This window comes from Haliotis rufescens, unplaced genomic scaffold (genome assembly GCF_023055435.1).
Source record: "Haliotis rufescens isolate VD_foot unplaced genomic scaffold, xgHalRufe1.0.p SCAF_11, whole genome shotgun sequence".
NCBI classification, from domain to species: Eukaryota; Metazoa; Mollusca; class Gastropoda; order Lepetellida; family Haliotidae; genus Haliotis; species Haliotis rufescens.
The window spans coordinates 27,503,347-27,520,840 of record NW_025963791.1 but is presented as its reverse complement, the minus strand read 5'-3'; the positions used below and the strand labels follow the sequence as shown (position 1 = coordinate 27,520,840).

Genomic DNA, 17,494 nt, shown 5'->3' with positions numbered 1-17,494 from the left:
ACGTTCACTCAGCAATACTCAAGCTATATGACAGCGGTCAGTAAATAATCGAGTCTGGACCAGACAATTCAGTGATTGACATCATGAGCATCGATCCACGCAATTAGGTCAGCGAGCCTGACCACCCCATCCTGTTAGTTGCCTTTTAAGCATATTCGCCTTTTATGGCAAGTATGGGTTGCTGAAGACATATTCTACACCGGATCTTCACGGGTTCCTGTTCAAGTTAGGGTCTCCTGATCAACTGTCGTAAGTAATCTTTACTAAGCGCCCCTTACTAAGACGGAAAGGTAACATGACAGTCTGTATTTTATTGTGTACATTACACATTTTATTTTATTTTAAAAGCAATGTAGTAGAAGCATATATCATTGCCTAGTAACTATTATCAAAACTGTGTTTAGTTTCATTGACATATGAACTAATTTTGTTCACTACTCCTCGATTTCTGTCAACAAATGTTAGCCTCGGTGGTTTTAATAAGCCCCATTCATCAACGGGGCATTATTATGGCAAATATGGTATATGATTTATATGACAAGATTGCTTGTAAATACATAAAAAAAATCAACACCAGAGAATAACCGGTTTCAATTATCCACCACAACAAGATTCCATTGGGTGTAAAAGTAAAAGGTAAGTACTTATATTATTGTAGGTATTTATGCATGATTAAGACGTATACGCTAGAATACACAATAGCAAAACCCTTCACCTTAATATTAAAAAACCCAAAAACACTTCATCAAAGTTACCATGGCAACAATAACATCAATCTGTTCTGACCATACTTACCAAAATGTATTGCAAATGGTGCATCATATCATTTATATAATACCACCCTCCCAACAATGCTGCCAACTACACCCTACTTCTAAATAAGCAGGGATCCACTTAAGTGGGTATCTTTAATGTGTGTCTGACAACATGGACCACCTAACCTGTGTCTGACATTGATGTAAGAACACATTACAGTGGCAATCATCACATTATCTCCATCAGCATTTAAAAGCAAATTACCATCAATTCCAGACATAACAGTAACAGTCAAAATAGACTGATAGTAGAGCTAATTCAATATCAGCAGAAATAAAGATGAACAAGCAAGTGAAAAGTTTTTTATGTCTCTGTAAGCCATATTCCAGCTATAACTCTGCCTCCTGTAATAATAATTACCAAGTCAGGCCACACAAACAAGTGGTAGCAAAAACAAGCACCCATCAGGGTATGATGACACACAATCAGCCAGGTTACTCACGGTACTCATTCACACAACACATGACAAGCATGTGACCTTTATTACTAGGGCTGCAACGATACAGGAAGGTCACGATACGATACACATCTCAATATTCTGGTCACAATACGATACGTATCTCGATACGCAATGATAAAAAAACAAGACTTTAAGCATGTCAAGATTGAACCTTTCATGATTTTGGAACAGTCAAAATTATTTTATAATAACAAGACTACTGAAGTTGTTAAGCTTCAAAGTGGAACTTTCTCTAACTTTCCTTCAAAACAATTCAAAGTTCAAACACCAGAAAATAATTAATGTACTTCACCAGTGAAACAACTTCAAAGAATTTGTATGCAATGTTCGAAGAAATTGTATCTGAAACGATTGTTTTATCAGGAATAATACATTCCAATATCGTGTTACTTTAGTTGCAGCTTTTACTCTATATGTATTTAAAATTATAAAAACCACAAGCGTAGCATTTGGGTAATGGTGATTGCTGTTGCAGGATATTTTTATGTATGGAACAATTTGACCAGTCACAGTAGGGACTTCCCGCGCGACAGGTATTTCGATTGTGAAAATGTTATGTTGACATATATTAGCCAAATTGCCACAAATATGACTTTTAACGAGTCAAAGTATGTCCTTTTTAATATATGTATCCATTCTTTAGCAACTAAACTTCGTTTAAATGCGTCAAAAGCCGTAATCTGACCGTGGTTGCTGTATCTCTTCACACACGATTTCACCTAACTTATGAAAACAATATAAAATGAACATGATGAAATTTTGAATAAAATTGATAGAATATATTACAGACAAGTGTCCAGATATACAATGAACACGCTTTAATAACCAGATAGTATAATGATGGTATTGAATTGCGTACTTCAGTTTGGTTTTGCTGACTGGTATTTTCAGTGTTATGTGCTTATGGTGATCAGCTGATAATGTTTTTTGAGATGGGGAAAAACATCTGTCAGTGTAAAACCTGAGCTTATTAAAAATGTAAGTACGTTTTGGGGAGCCATGCGTTACCGCACACTATAACCAAGTTAGCGGTTTATTGAAAGGCACATAGCGAGGAAAAGCATTCCGCATCGTGGCGTATCGATAAATGGGCCCACGTTTATCGTATATCGTACCGTGGGGCAAGTATCTTGATGCATCGGAATATCGGTGTATCGTTTCACCCTTATTTATTACTACAGAATTCGGGACAAGAACACCAGGCCATTATAAATTGTTTCACTTGCTGTAAAAATAGCATCCCATACACTAATAAAATTAGAATGGATGCAAGTACTAGGCAGCGGAAGTCCCACTGAGAGTGGGAAATTGTGGCTGTCTAAATGATAATCATGATCATGATGATAGTAACTACTCCAATATTAGCATTCATATAAAATTTAAGTGGCATTTCTATTCTATGCTGGTATGAAATACAATAATGCAGACTGTTCATCTCCATATCAAGTGCGCCACATGTCACCAGCCAAGTAGGTCACAGTGGTCCACAGAGTTGTAACGATACAGTGGTCTTCCGATACGAAACAGCGGGCTTGCGATAAGATAAGTGGACTCGCAATATGATACAGTGGGCTCGCGATACAATACATTGGGCTCGCGATACGACACAGTAGACTTGCGATACGATACAGTGGGCTCGCAACACGATACAGTGGACTCGCGATACGATACAGTGGACTAACGATATGATACAGTGGGTTCCAGATAGATATAGTGGGCTCGTGATACGATACAGTGGACTCGCAATGCGATACGATACAGTGGGTTCTAGATATATAGAGTGGACTCACGATACGATACAGTGGGTTCCAGACAGATATAGTGGGCTCGTGATACAATACAGTGGATTCACAATACGATACAGTGGGTTCCAGACAGATATAGTGGGCTCGTGATATGATACAGTGGACTTGCGACACGATACAGTTGACTAAAGATACAATACAGTGGGTTCCAGATAGATATAGTGGGCTTGTGATACGATACAGTGGACTCGCGATACGATATAGTGGGTTCTAGATATGTGGAGTGGACTCACGGTACGATACAGTGGGTTCCAGACAGATATAGTGGGCTCATGATACGATACAGTGGACTTGCGATACGATACAGTGGACTTGCAATACGATACAGTGAACTTGTGATACGATACAGTGGGCTCGCGATACAATACACAGCATTAGAGATTGCCACTAGTCCAATAGTCCTTGCCAAACTGCCCAACAGTTAAGGTATCATAAAGACTAGTAGAAATTTGCCATTTTTTTCAATATGTTATCATTATAAGGACTAGTAGACTGAAAACAGTTTGTTTCTATCACTGAATACAGTGGACTCACGCTATGATATAGTGGGCTTGCGATGCAATACACTGGGCTCGAGATATGATACACTGGGCTCGCGATACGATACAGTTGACTCACAATACGATACAGTGATACATACCCTGACCCTATGGATGCAATACATTTAGTATCCCAATACAGTACTTTTATTTCACAAGTTGATATTCTTTCTTATTAGCAGGTGAATCACAGTCCTAAATTTAAATTTCAGACTGTAACCAACTGGGAAATGCTAGAGCATCTGCATTAGCTTCTTGTGGACCAGTTTGTTAGTATTCACATGTTTGTACTCCAGTACAACTTGTAATGAAATGTAACATGTATCACGATACAGGGGGTGAACATTAATGTATTGTATCGTGGGCCTCGTATTGGGATACAGTGCTGTATTGCTGTATCATTACACCACCAGGGTTATTTTTCTGTGATCCATTTAAGACATTATTCCTACCTAAAACAATAATACTGTAGGTGAAAGAAACAGATTTAACGTAGCCATCAATTGGTCAAATCCAAATAGCTCAATTCAGATTAGTGGCTTATGTAAAATTTTGGTAGAAAACAACTAGTCTCTCTTCTTGGACTATTGGACAAGTGTCCGTGTCTATCATTGTGATTACAGTACAACAGTCAACAACTTTAGCCACTTGTCCAAAGCTCGAATTTAGTAAAATTCTATTTGGTCTAGTAAAGCCAGCTGACAAAACTCCATATGATTCACACTAAACTCTGCGGAACATGATGCTTTGAGCCCAAACATTTAACATGCTATTCAAACATACAAAATATGAATCTTACAATACATTCCAATTCGACTTTTAAACGTTCTTGTAGTATAAACTACACTTACATCTAACTATTAGTATAAACACAAGAAACTAACTTAATTCAAAAAGAAAATCAGTTTGTGCTTATTTTATAGGGGTAAATGGTTGTTATTATGGCAAGATTTATTGCAGAATTTTGATAAATTTAATGCAGAATTTGTCTGGGACTGTTGTGTTAATGATGAAATAAGCAGCCTGTGAAATTATTATTGTTGGTGTATTTATTTATAAGAATTGGCTTCAGTATATTTTTGCGTTTATGAAGTTATACACACTCCACAGACTTACATAGCATGCACACCGTTTTTACATTTATACCTACATAAACACAAATAATTAATTGAAGTCTGTTCTTAAAAATAATGAACTAAAAGAACATCCAGGAAAATAGAAAAGTTAAAAAATCAATAATACCCCCCCCCCCCCCCCAAAAAAAACCAAACAACATGACCAAGCCATATCTATGTTTAAAAAAACTAAATGAGCATAAAAGAACCAACAACATTCTGACACTTGTAGCATTCCTCACTTGTTAACATTTAATGTAAAAATAGAAAACGAAGCATTAAAACCTGTTCCTATTTACTGGTCTTGTTATATATGAATACAGGTTACTACTACAAAGACATCATATTAGTTATTAGTTATATGTAATCATACATAGTAAAATGAATTGGGAAATTCTTAGTTCCAAATCAGGAAGTTATAATGACATTAACGGCAGACATGGGGCCAAATATCGGCCTGTGGGCAGGAATTGATAAACCCTGGCACCATTTGCTGGTATGATTACACCGGAAATGATCAATGCGCATACACATGTTACCATGGTTACAAAGCAAGCTCCATTCTATCATGTTCTATTGCCACCTTCAACTGCCTCCCAGGTTAGAGCACAATGAACAAAGGGTTTTAAACATCTTAAAGACACCTCCTTTTACCGTACACAAAGCAATAAGCGCCCAGGGGGCTCTCAAAATTAGAAATAGGGGGCTCTTATTGGAATATTATTTTAGTGAAAAAAAAAAAAGAGTTGAAAGATAAATATTGTGGTTTATGCTGACAGCCTGAAATGTTTATGTACGACAGATATATTTTTCCAGAATTTAATTGCCCATAATTAAGTGTGCGCATAACACATGAGTGCATATTATATGCGAATAAATAAGTCTTGTGTACATTGATCAATCGGAAGGGGTGCTAATTGGGGTTGTTCACTGGCCAATATATTAGCAAATATCGCTGTGGGCGCTTATTAGAGCGGGGCACTTATTACGTTGAACCCGGTACAGGAAAAGACTGCGATATGGCAATTCGAGCATAACTTGTTATAGTGCCCCATTCAAATCATGACTCTTAATGTCAGAGAGCCGATGACAGCCCTGCTTTCACTTTGGGCAAGCATCATCCCAGACTGTTTTTTCCATAAAGCGACCCACCTTTTTAGCAACTAGAATAAGGATAGGAAAAGGATCTCTACATTTACATCCCTGCTTTTGTGATGCATACTGAGTCAAGTAGCTTACCTTGCAGAATAGTGGCAGCATGTTATACAGCTTGTCCTCTTGGTCCTTCTGAGTAGCTTTGGCCGTTGGATGACGGAATTCCGCAAACAATTTGCGTAAATGCATGAGTCCGAGAGCATTGTCCTGGACATGAGATTGCCGGGCAGAGTCCGACATCAACTTCTGCCCTACAAGCTTCTTCATAAAACTCATGATTCAATTTTTTCTGCAACAAAAGAAAATATTATTTTTTAACATAAAGTTACACTAACAACATATGTGTAACATAATGAGCAGAACAGAAAATGACAAAGGAGGGACAGTATTTGGCCATTGATTTTGGCAATAACATATCAAAAGAGTGTAATGGTTCTGAATGCCTATCTTGAAAATTATGTCCATTTGGCATGGTTCAGGGGCCGTTTTTGCTTCTCTGCTGTTTCCATCACCACAACAAACACAAGTAGTTGTGTGTGAATGATGCTGATTTAATGAAACTGACCAACAACTTACACATACTTGTCACATTTATACATAGAAATATACATATAAATATACAAATCGTACCATTTACCTAGTTTTAACAATATACATTAATTAGCATGTTTACGCACTAAAACCCTCAGAGATACAAACCTGCCATTCAGGCAAAAAATATCACTTTGGGAAAAGTGTAAAACACCTAAAATATGTTAATGTTAAATGTACTAATCACTACAACCGTGGCCACAATACTAAGACTAAAAATAATGACATACCAATAACATCTTAAAAATATTTTAACACTGCCAACCAACCAAAGCATTATCCATTGCAAATGCACTACAAAGGATTTGATATGCATTTACCCTGTAGCTAATGGTAAATCCTTTGACGAGTCATATACCATACAATTTAAGCTTTCAGCCTCAGAAAATGAACTAGTCCTTTACAGATAATCAAAATGTTAAACTCAATCAAATGAAATAGGTGAGGTGAAATAACGTCGCGTCGAAGATTATTGCACTTACATAGTGGCGTGCATGCACGTGTGTGTGCATGTGTGGGTGCGTGCATGCTTGTGCTAGGCCGGACTTATGGCGATTTTATAGTGCTCGCCCACTGAGATACCATGCCAGTGTTTAACATGAATACCCCACTCAGACACAGTATACTGACTGAGCCGACCAGTCCTTGTTTTGCCCCTTAATGCCAAGTGCCAGGCAGGGTAACAACAAGTACCTTCTTTTAACGTCTTTTGGTATGACGTGGTCAGGGATCAAACCCTCGACCTTCCACTCTCCGGGCGAACTCTCTAACCACAGAGGCGGTCTCCAATGAAATAAGAACTACAAGCATCATCATAACCCCCTTTAGACCGCTATCACACAGCTGGACTACAGCTCAGTGACTGTGAGGCGTCAAACACCAAACAAACAAGAAAATATAACAATGAACTAGTTACTGTTTACATATGCATTTGACATTTTCTTGGAACTTGGTTACCTTAACCCCCCCCCCCCCCCCACCACCACACAATAAGAAATTTAATTCTCCTTTTTTAGCAAGTTTACATGAGTGACTGAGAGCATAAAATGCTGTTTTTACATGAAATTAATGTTATCTTCTTTGAGATAAGTCATACATAGAACGTTTGACTCGATGATTCTCGGTTTCACCTCTTGAGATGTGAGCTTAGATCACAGTCATACACAACATTTCGAGCTGTGCAGTGATTACAAAATCATACCATCAGATATCCTGAGGGAGCTGTTCAAAACTTTGATGTTGGATAAAAATCTTACCAGTAATTCTTTTAAAGTTTGGGGGTGAGGAGTTTAACATGAGCAGGTCTGCTAGCTTAACATTTAACAAAATCAACTTTCAGGGATTTTATGGTTCAAGTCAACAAAAAACATCTCTCATCGTCACATATTTTCTCTGAAATTGAACACCATCACTTTCGGCAGACAAGAATTTAAAAAAAGAAATTTTGTGCCAGTCAAAAACCTTCGTCTAGGCTCTTTCTGTTTGTGTCCCCCTGCTTTGCGGTACTATATTTCCATACACTTACCAGTAGTGCAATGGTTTATGATTTCTGCCTTTGTCTTTCTGAAAAATGTTTTGAGCATGTCAACATTGTCACTATTAAGGTTTGGCAGATCATGTGTAGTGGTATGTCTCAAAACTTAAGGAACTAAATTCTGGAACGAAGTTCACTACACAGCCACTAGTAGAATTCAGGAAAAACTAGTTCCATTTTCTTGTGAAATATTACTTTTGCCATTTGGTAGATGGCAACTCTGTTGCAGTTCTATTTTACGGACAAGTGAAAACATAAATTAACTTTTAACTCTGATTTAAGTTTTTTCATCTGACATTGGATTTTTTAAATGCGAACAAATAATTCCTAAAACTACTATACTAGGGTAACAAATGGAGGTGAGCGATATTAATGGTATACCACGATATGAAATACCAAAACATACATACCACAATACGTTTGGAAAAAGTAATGCTGTATTGCGTTTTTCAAAATCATGCGTATCTTGTTTGAAGATTTTAAACTAATGACAACTCAAATGGAAATAAAGAAATTAGCAACCTTTTCGTGTGGTCGAAAAAGTGAAACTATTTTTGAGAGTTTAATGTATATAATGTCTTTTACACACAATAGACAAAATACAAAAATACAAAGTTGTCAAAAACATGCGTGTGTGGGGGGGGGTGTATTCAGGTTCATAACAAATACAGATTAAAGAACGCATGCAATACATTGTGGTACGTACCGCAATACATGAATCATTATTGCTTTGTTTGTTTGTTGTTTATCACCACACTCAGCAATATTCCAGCTATATGACAGCGGTCTGTAAATAATTGAGTCTGGTCCAGACAATCCAGTGATTGACATCCTGAGCATCGATCCAAGCAATTGGGATCGATGACATGCATCAACCAAGTCAGTGAGCCTGATCACTCAATCTTGTTAGTCGCCTCTTACGACAAGCATAGTCGCCTTTTACGGCAAGCATGGGTTGCTGAAGACCAATTCTACCCCGGATCTTCATGGGTTGAATCATTATTGCAACAAATTGCAATACAAACTTCAGGCCAATACCCATCACTAGTAACAACCCATGGATAATATTATGATAGTAATATTTCTGATTAGAATAGAAGACTATGAAATACAAGCTAGAGAATAAACATACAGTGCTAGTCCTTCAGCCTGAAGGTATTTTGCCCAGTATTAAGTGTCAATCGTGTCAATAAGTGAGTGAGTTGGGTTTAATGCCACTTTGAAGTGTTCATCAGTCACATCTCTGCATGTCAGCCCTTGTGGGAGGAAAGCAAAAAGTGATGCAGATCCCAGATGTTAACCACTTTGGTGAAACCCATAAAGAATGAAGATGGATTGTGCTGACAAACCAAGAATCGTAATGAAAGTGAAAATTCAAAACCATGATCATCGGATTCTGATATGACTGATGGACACAAATTGGCACAGCGAATTGCAGCATCTTGTATAAGTGGCCACCCTTATGGCAATGAGAGATCAACTGAAAACCACTTGTGGTGTAACGATAAGGTGGGGTCGCAATACGATACATATCCTGATACTATGGGTGTGATATGATTTGTATCCTGATACAGTACTTTATTTCACAAGTTGAAATTCTTTCTTTTTGCAGGTGAATCAATCATTTGTCATTTAATTTTTAAGGGATCAAAGATGGGATATAATTGGGCAGAAACAAATTGGCTAGAGGGCACTGAGAGTGTTATGCTATTTATGTCCAACCATGAAATACTAGAGAATCTGCATAAGCTGGTGGTTGAACAGTCATTATTATTCACATGTTTCCTCAACAATATAAGATTATGTAATGTATTGCAAACTACATGTTATACAATTGCACAGATACACAGCCGTGATGGAAAGTTTCAAAAAAGAATCCATAAAAATTAAGATTTATTCATTGAATGATTAACATAAACTGCATGATTTCTGCAAATAGCAATCAGTGTCAGCAAAGGATACCTGGATGTGTGTGGGTAGGTACACAAGCTGATCACTTGAAGCCAGTGCAGTGAATAAAAATCAATGATGTCATTGTTTATACAACAATTTACTTCCTATTCAAAAATATAAAATTGTCAATATAAAGTGACGGGTGCAGGCTAAACGTCACCTCGGCAAAAGGACACAAATTTCTTGGGCGAAATCGGCACCTCATTTGGTAAAAACGGCTACTAATTGTCAGGCGAAAAAGGCACCTATGTTTTTAATAACGATAAGAACAACTTATGTGGTAGTATATATGCTTTATTTACATGCTTTATTATGCTATGTTGTAGCATATATGTTTTCCTTAGGCGGGGACGTCTGTTATCCAAAGAAACATTCTTGTAATGTCGGCTGCCGGCAGAAAGGGGAGATATATAAGAAATATCTATAAAATAACTATTTATTTCCTACTTACTAAAATAAATATTAAATATATAGTATACCTGTAGTCCAATTTCTTGACATTTCCACCAGACTCAGTTTCAACTTGACATTGAGTTAATTTGAGTAAAGGTACTTAAAACTTCAAAGCATGTGAGGTTTCAACGATAAGTTAAGTTGCACATCCCAATCAGAGTCGGTGAGTAAATTAGAGCAGAGGCTAATTCCTAATGTAAAATTGTTTTACGGCGATTAACATTTCACAATTGTTTGTGTTTGCAAGTGTGAGTTTAATTTCATTTATTTTACTTCAAAGCATGTAATGTTTTCACAATAAGTTTAGTTGCGCCTCCAAGTCCGGCGAGTAGAGGTTAGTTTCTAATGTCAACTTTTTTTAACATTTCACAGTTATTTGTGTTTGCAAGTGACCATGTGAGTTTAATTTCATGTATTTCAGTACCAAGGTAAACAAAAAATAACAAGGTGCTGTTTTCGCTAGGTAATAGTAGCCGTTTTCGCTTTAGGTGAGGTGCCCTTTTTGCCAATCGTGCTGTTTTTGCTCGGTGACGTTTCGCTGAGGTGCCATTTTAGCGAAAACCCAAAGTGATTCAGCACACCAAGAAAATGTAGATTGTTTCCCAGGGATTTTACACTTAACTGATTTAAAGTATGAGGAATCATGGCTATAGAAGTTGGAACCTAACAATGTCTAGTTAACCATTTAATCAGTGTTTACATTAGAAGAGATGGCTGTAAAAATGTGAACAGGCCGAGATGGCCTGAAGTTCTACATAGATACATAGGATGAGTTCATTCAGGCTCATTCCATTGATACTAATTTAATTCCTCCAATAAATATAATGCATTAATTGAAAATTTACTTTAAAATCATGAGTACGTCGCAAATCGTTTGGTGACTATAGTGCCACGGCTGCCAGAGATGATGCATTTACCAAATTGGCACTCTCAGAAGCAGGAAATCGGTTTGTCGGAATGTACTCATTACAAACCCTTTCTCTCATTTAGCCCGTGCGATGAAATGAGTTCGTATTGATATATCATATATGCTTTAAAAATTGGCATAGTATGATGAAGAAAGGTGAAATATTTAATGAAATGACCCCGCCTCCTCACCTCAGAAAACAAAACACGAATGATTGAATCAGACGATGACACTTGCTGTCAAACTCTGAACCAAGAATATCCACATAATGAACAGATATTACGATACAGTCTTACCTATCGTTCATTTGTGGAATCCCATGTGTGGTTATTACAAACTCTACATTGCAAATTATCATTATAAAGCATATTTCAAGGCATTTTTTCCTGTGAGTTTCGGTACGATATCCATTTCTCACTTCCGCGCATGTTCAGTTTACTTCCGCTAGGTGGCGCTATAGAAATATCACATCCGCCGGCCTTCCTCAAAGTCAGAATGTTCATGGCAATCATTTATTTTGCAGCACATTTCGTTTTCTCAATGATATCCAGCCATTTGAAGTCTGTTATGTATAATTCTTGAGATATTTTTCATAAGTCATATTTAGATGGACAGAAAGTCCCAATCTCCATTGCGTCTAATCGATCTTGAGGTCCTTTGCTGCTCTTGGCAAAGTGACAAGGTCACATGTCGTAGATTGTCAGACGGATCGAAACTTACTGACGCAGATAGGCGCAGCATTCTTCTGGTCGCATTATTTAGAACCAAATTACCGTTATATTAGAAACATTAGCTTTCCTTTCGTGAATGTGAATGTGTCCGAGGAAAAACCTTACCCTTGCTTTCAATGAATCGTCAATAAGAAATATGGAATTCTTAAGGCAAGAGTCTGATGGATAGGATATTTTCCCCTGTACGTCATCAACTTACGCTATGAACATGAATTTTTTTTTATTTAATCTGATCACAAATCCAGATCAAAATATTATGACAGTCTTTCCATTTAGTCTTTTTTGCATTAAATGACGTATCAGGCGAAAAAATTGCTAATTTAGCCTAGTAATTAAATAGGCTCCATATACATATATATATATATATGACTATCATAAAACTCCAAAGATGTTGTTAAAAATGGAAAGGAACAGCTAGGGTGCATCCCCAGTTATAATTTAACCCACCTACACAACTAGAATACCATAACTCAGAACGTTTTATGGTTTATATTATTAAAATCGTAGTTGCATGTAAGCTAGATCAATTTATCCCTCAGTTCAAGTGAAAATGCTGAACGTGTTTGAGCAATATTTGAGTTGATAGACTTCTTCGTAAAGTACAAAATTATAACCGTATTGGTAATGTGTTTTTATGGAGCGTAACTATGACTGCAAGCTAGGCGTTTCTTCGTGCAAATGTGTTGATGAATTAGGTTCCAATGTCTACATGAATATTGTAGCCCTTGATGGTTTCAGCACAGGTACATACATTTCCATTGAATTATTCACTCATTCGGTATTATGAATTGAATTGATTAGGTATAGATGAATGGAGCAAATTGCGTATATCCTATTGCTGAAAGCAGCATGATTGCAAATGAATAAGAATAAATTAGTATTCATATCTGCGTTCCTCTGACATGATTCTCGCGAACAGATATTTCGCCTGCTCTCGTTCAACAGAAACTGTCCTCAGTCTTAACTGGTACCGCTGCTTGCATCCGCGACCGCATACTCTATAAGCTGGTTCCCGGCTCCCTATGCGCGTCGTTAACTTGTGATATTAGAGACGGGGCCTAGCTTACCGCATTCTGTTGACTTAGACTGGAGCCAAGTCAGTTGCGCAGGGAATATTTTCGAGCGATTTATGCGAATATACAAGCTGGAACTAATTTCGGTTCCTAAAACTACTAGACATCATGTTACTGTAATATTCGAGTGTTAATCTTGTGACCTTTATTTTCTTCAAAGACATTCGTGATCACGGCGCGTCGCGTTGACTGGGCTCCTCACACCGATATCTGTAATGTCGCGTACCAGCTGTACAACCAGTTACCAGTGTAAATCTTGCATATTACGGAACGTCCCGAATGCTAACGAAGGATATCCACATAACGGAATATCAACGGAGATACGACTTGTTCCGTAAATACCCGAGCGCTTACAAATAGGCAAAAATAGATCGCAGCTGTTGAACCAGTTCAGGAGTATCGTTGGCGTTGCTTACTTAATGAATTATTTCCCTGTCGTTCAGCAAGAGCTGCGATGGCCGAGTGGTTAAGGCGTTGGACTTGAAATCCAATGGGTTATTCCCGCGCAGGTTCGAATCCTGTTCGCAGCGTATGTTTTTTGCCCAGATGAGCATACGTCCCTGAATAAATGCCCTGAAAGTAACCCAAGAAAACGTTAAGTACACAAAATACCAGAGAATACGTAATTTTGAAACATCTTGAAAAAGTAAGACTGTATGTATAGTTAATAATGTTTGAGTTTCAAGAAACTACACTAAACTACGTTTTCGTCCTTGCAAAGATGATGGGCGGGAAAATCCCTCCCAATTTGAGATTTTTATCCGTGACATATTTCGTTAACATTTACAACAACAAAAACACGTCTATATACAACTGTTTACCCAAATAAAGCCAAAGTTTACAAGACTGACATTAAGTCTCTGAAGCACATTTTAGAGACGTTTTTGGTTTTATTGTCCAATAATACATACATGTATTATAAATCGGTCCAGATAATCTCATCATTTCCAGGACCAAATACATATTCGGATAACACACACACACTAACACCAGATTATCGATTGTATGAACACGCGCCCCTGCGGTATGGGACGATGTCATAATATCAAATTATCAAACCCATGTTTGTCTGGTCCTTAACTATTTTACAGGCTGTCGTCATACACGCTGTAATATTGCTCAGTGTTACAGATCAAACAAACAGCTGCACGGCTTCTCCAGCAACCGTCTACGACCGTACACTGCTGATGAAGGTGGCAAAGGAGTATTTGCATGTGTACATTTTAGCGATTCTAAACGTTGATTGGCCAGTTGAAGCAATATGACGTCACTTTGCTCCGGTATTGATTACATGACGCCCTGATTTGTTCACGACGTCACGAATTGATAATTAATACCTTTTTCTTAATTTTGTTTTTAAAAGTTACACTTTGTAATGTATGGTATGATATACCCACATTCCATATCCATTGTGGAGTGATATTGTTTGTTTGTTGTTTAACGCCGTACTCAGAAATATTCCACCTATATATATGACGGTGGTCTGTAAATAATCGAGCCTGGACCAGACAATCCAGTGATTAACATCATGAAAATCGGCCTTCGCAATTGGGCTCAATAACATGCATCAACCAAGTCAGCGAGCATGACCACCCGATCCCGTTAGTTGCCTCTTACGACAAGCATTGCCGCCTCTAGGGCATCTTCAAGGGTCCGTATTATATTTACGATACAGAAGAAAACAGGGCTAATTTCTCTATGCGTTACCCATTGTGATGTGATGTTTGTCTGAAATATGTACTACACTACGGGTTTCTGTTCAGGAATGTACCAGAGATGCACCATCAACGATAATGCAGTGTATTATATATCAGTTCTGTTACTATTACTATTCGAGCGAGTATGGGTTTACGCCGCTTTTAGCAATATTCCAGCAATATCACGGCAGGCGACACCAGAAATGGGCTTCACACATTGTACCCATGTGGAGAATCGAACACGGGTCTTCTGATGGACGAGCGACCGCTTTAACCACTTGCCTACCCCACCCCTATTTCTATTGGACACAACACGAAGCTATTGTGGCGAAAAGGTCCAGAGTATTTATCATGATACAATAAAAAAAAAAAATACACGGAATAATCGAGGATGGATTTGTCTTAGTATATCATTGCTTACCTGGGGCCCGACAAGTATAATATTGTTCGTGTGTAGAGATATTTGTTTCATCCGGATTAGAATAGGTCTTCAGCAACCCATGCTTGCCGTAAAAGGCGACTATGCTTGTTGTAAGAGGCGACTAACGGGATCGGGCGGTCAGACTCGCTGACCTCGTTTGTGCATGTCATCGTATCCCAACTGCGTGGATCGATGCTCATGATGCCAATCACTGGATTGTCTGGTCCAGACTCGATTATTTACAGACCGCCGTCATATAGCTGGACTATTGATGAGTGAATGACCGTTTATTAACAGGCCGGTATATGCAGGGATGGTAATAACAGCATGGGTGTAGTTGCTGTACCGGACCACCAAGGACCCATTTGCGTCCATTATTGGATGTGGTTTACTCACGTACATGGTTGTGGATAAAAATAGCACATCTTGGCAAGTAAACTTGGAAGTCTCTCTCTCTCTCTCTCTCTCTCTCTCTCTCTCTCTCTCTCTCTCTCTCTCTCTCTCTCTCTCTCTCTATCTATCTATCTAGGAGTGAGTTAGGGTCGTTTCTATATAATGAATATTTTCTATATGTAAAGTACGATCCTACTGCTCCGAGAGAAAATCATTACAATAAGTGGTGAGCTTGTGGGCCACACTAAAACAGCTACATTGTATATCATGAATGGGTCGAACCCGGACCAGCCAAACCACGAGCAACACGTCCCGCAATAAAGATACAGAATGCCAAAGTCAAACTTCCAAGAATTCGCCACCATTTATTTCGGCTCCTGACACCAAGGCACTTTTATCATAAGTGAATGGAGATACCATACTTTGGACAATCGAGGATGAAAGTACATGTTCTGTCCCAGAATCACAGCCCCGGACAGTGCTCCATGACATGAACATGTTCGTCCCCAGGTAATAGAAATGGAACTGCTAAGTTGTATTTTTCTTTCCACAAATATATCCTATTAACTCATTTGAAATTAACAAATTAGTTTAGTGCAGTAGAGAGCGAAATTGGAATAGATGAGATCTTTATATCTTTGCGTACCTTGCTTAAAAATGATTGAAAACAAATATAAAATCTATTTAATCATATTCATTTAATTCAGCATGGCGAACATACGCGAATGTAATTGGGTCAAACTGGACAACTGTAGACTGTCTCCCAGACCCTAGAAAATAAAGTTAAAATCGAATCCAACACAAGTCTAGGAATTAAGCACTGTTCAGGGCTCAGTTTGGATTTTATTTGCTTATTTCTTAATACTAGTATATTTTGTCAATGAGATAACTTTATTTCTAGGACTAAATGTAGGTCTGAGGCGGCTGGTTTATAAATTCGTAGCAAGGCATATATGGTTACAACTCCAAGGAAGGGACAATGTCGATGGCGCTTTGACATGTCTTCCAAACAAGTATAATCCTAACGACGCAATACCCCGTGGCAGAAACACCACCCGTTGTATGCAGATTCGATTCTGGTCCAGGAAGGAGAGAGAAATCTAACATCCATATCACTAAGCTGGAAATAATCCAGGACTTTACTAGCCGAGTTATCTCCCCTACACCAGTATGCGATATTTCGTATATTAAAGGTGCTGTCGACTTTGTATGGGACAAATGCTTTTCATATATTCAATTGGCTTTCAACAAACCCAAAACATTTGAATAATTACAAATATGTAATATCGTGTTCAGTATCTAAATATGTCACTGAATAGTCAGAGGGGGTGGTGTCTGATTGTAGCCCTGCGGTGTGGTAGAATTTGTTCCTCAAACTTGAACACGTCCCTGGCAATGTCGTAATACCCACACCTTTGTGGTACTAGACAGAAGTACATCGTCCGTAAAGAATCCGTTCTCTGAACACTCACTATAATTAGCAGCAATGCTCAGAAACCGCGAAAGTAGTCTGTAAGTGTCGGTTCAACAACAAACATGCCGAATTTGATTTCCAGTTTTAGCTCGACACGAACACAGAGTCCGAATGTTATTACAGTGATGTATGTATTACCTTACATCAATATGCATAGAAACACGTGTTCATGTTGAGGTCTGATCACATTGCAATCTAATGTGCCGAACCCCAGACCCGCCGTGATGATGTTTACCTCCGCGGGCATCATACCCCAGCTCGGGGGTTTCACCAAAGTGATGAAGCCCTTGCATCCGCATCACGTCCCCAATTCCCCCCCCCCCACACACACACACACACACACACCAAGCTCACACCCCGTGGTGTAATTGAAATAA

The 17,494-nt window shown here is 38.2% G+C and overlaps 1 protein-coding gene and 1 non-coding gene across 3 annotated transcripts in view; one reads left to right on the top strand and one right to left on the bottom strand.

The window, feature by feature from the left end:
• The window catches only part of LOC124149334 (WD repeat and FYVE domain-containing protein 3-like), a 93,204-nt gene extending 81,449 nt beyond the window's left edge, over positions 1-11,755 (bottom strand). For both annotated transcript variants that reach the window (XM_048392485.1, XM_046520849.2), the window contains exons 1-2: positions 11,625-11,755; positions 5,975-6,179 (exon numbers count right to left, since the gene is read on the bottom strand). In XM_048392485.1, the coding sequence (XP_048248442.1) occupies positions 5,975-6,166 (192 nt within the window). In that variant the 5' untranslated portion in view covers positions 6,167-6,179; positions 11,625-11,755. The remainder of the gene's footprint in view (positions 1-5,974; positions 6,180-11,624) is intronic.
• A 1,825-nt stretch (positions 11,756-13,580) lies between these two features.
• Trnas-uga lies at positions 13,581-13,662 on the top strand. The gene has a single exon. It is a non-coding gene; the product is annotated as a tRNA-Ser (tRNA).
• Positions 13,663-17,494: the final 3,832 nt, after the last annotated feature.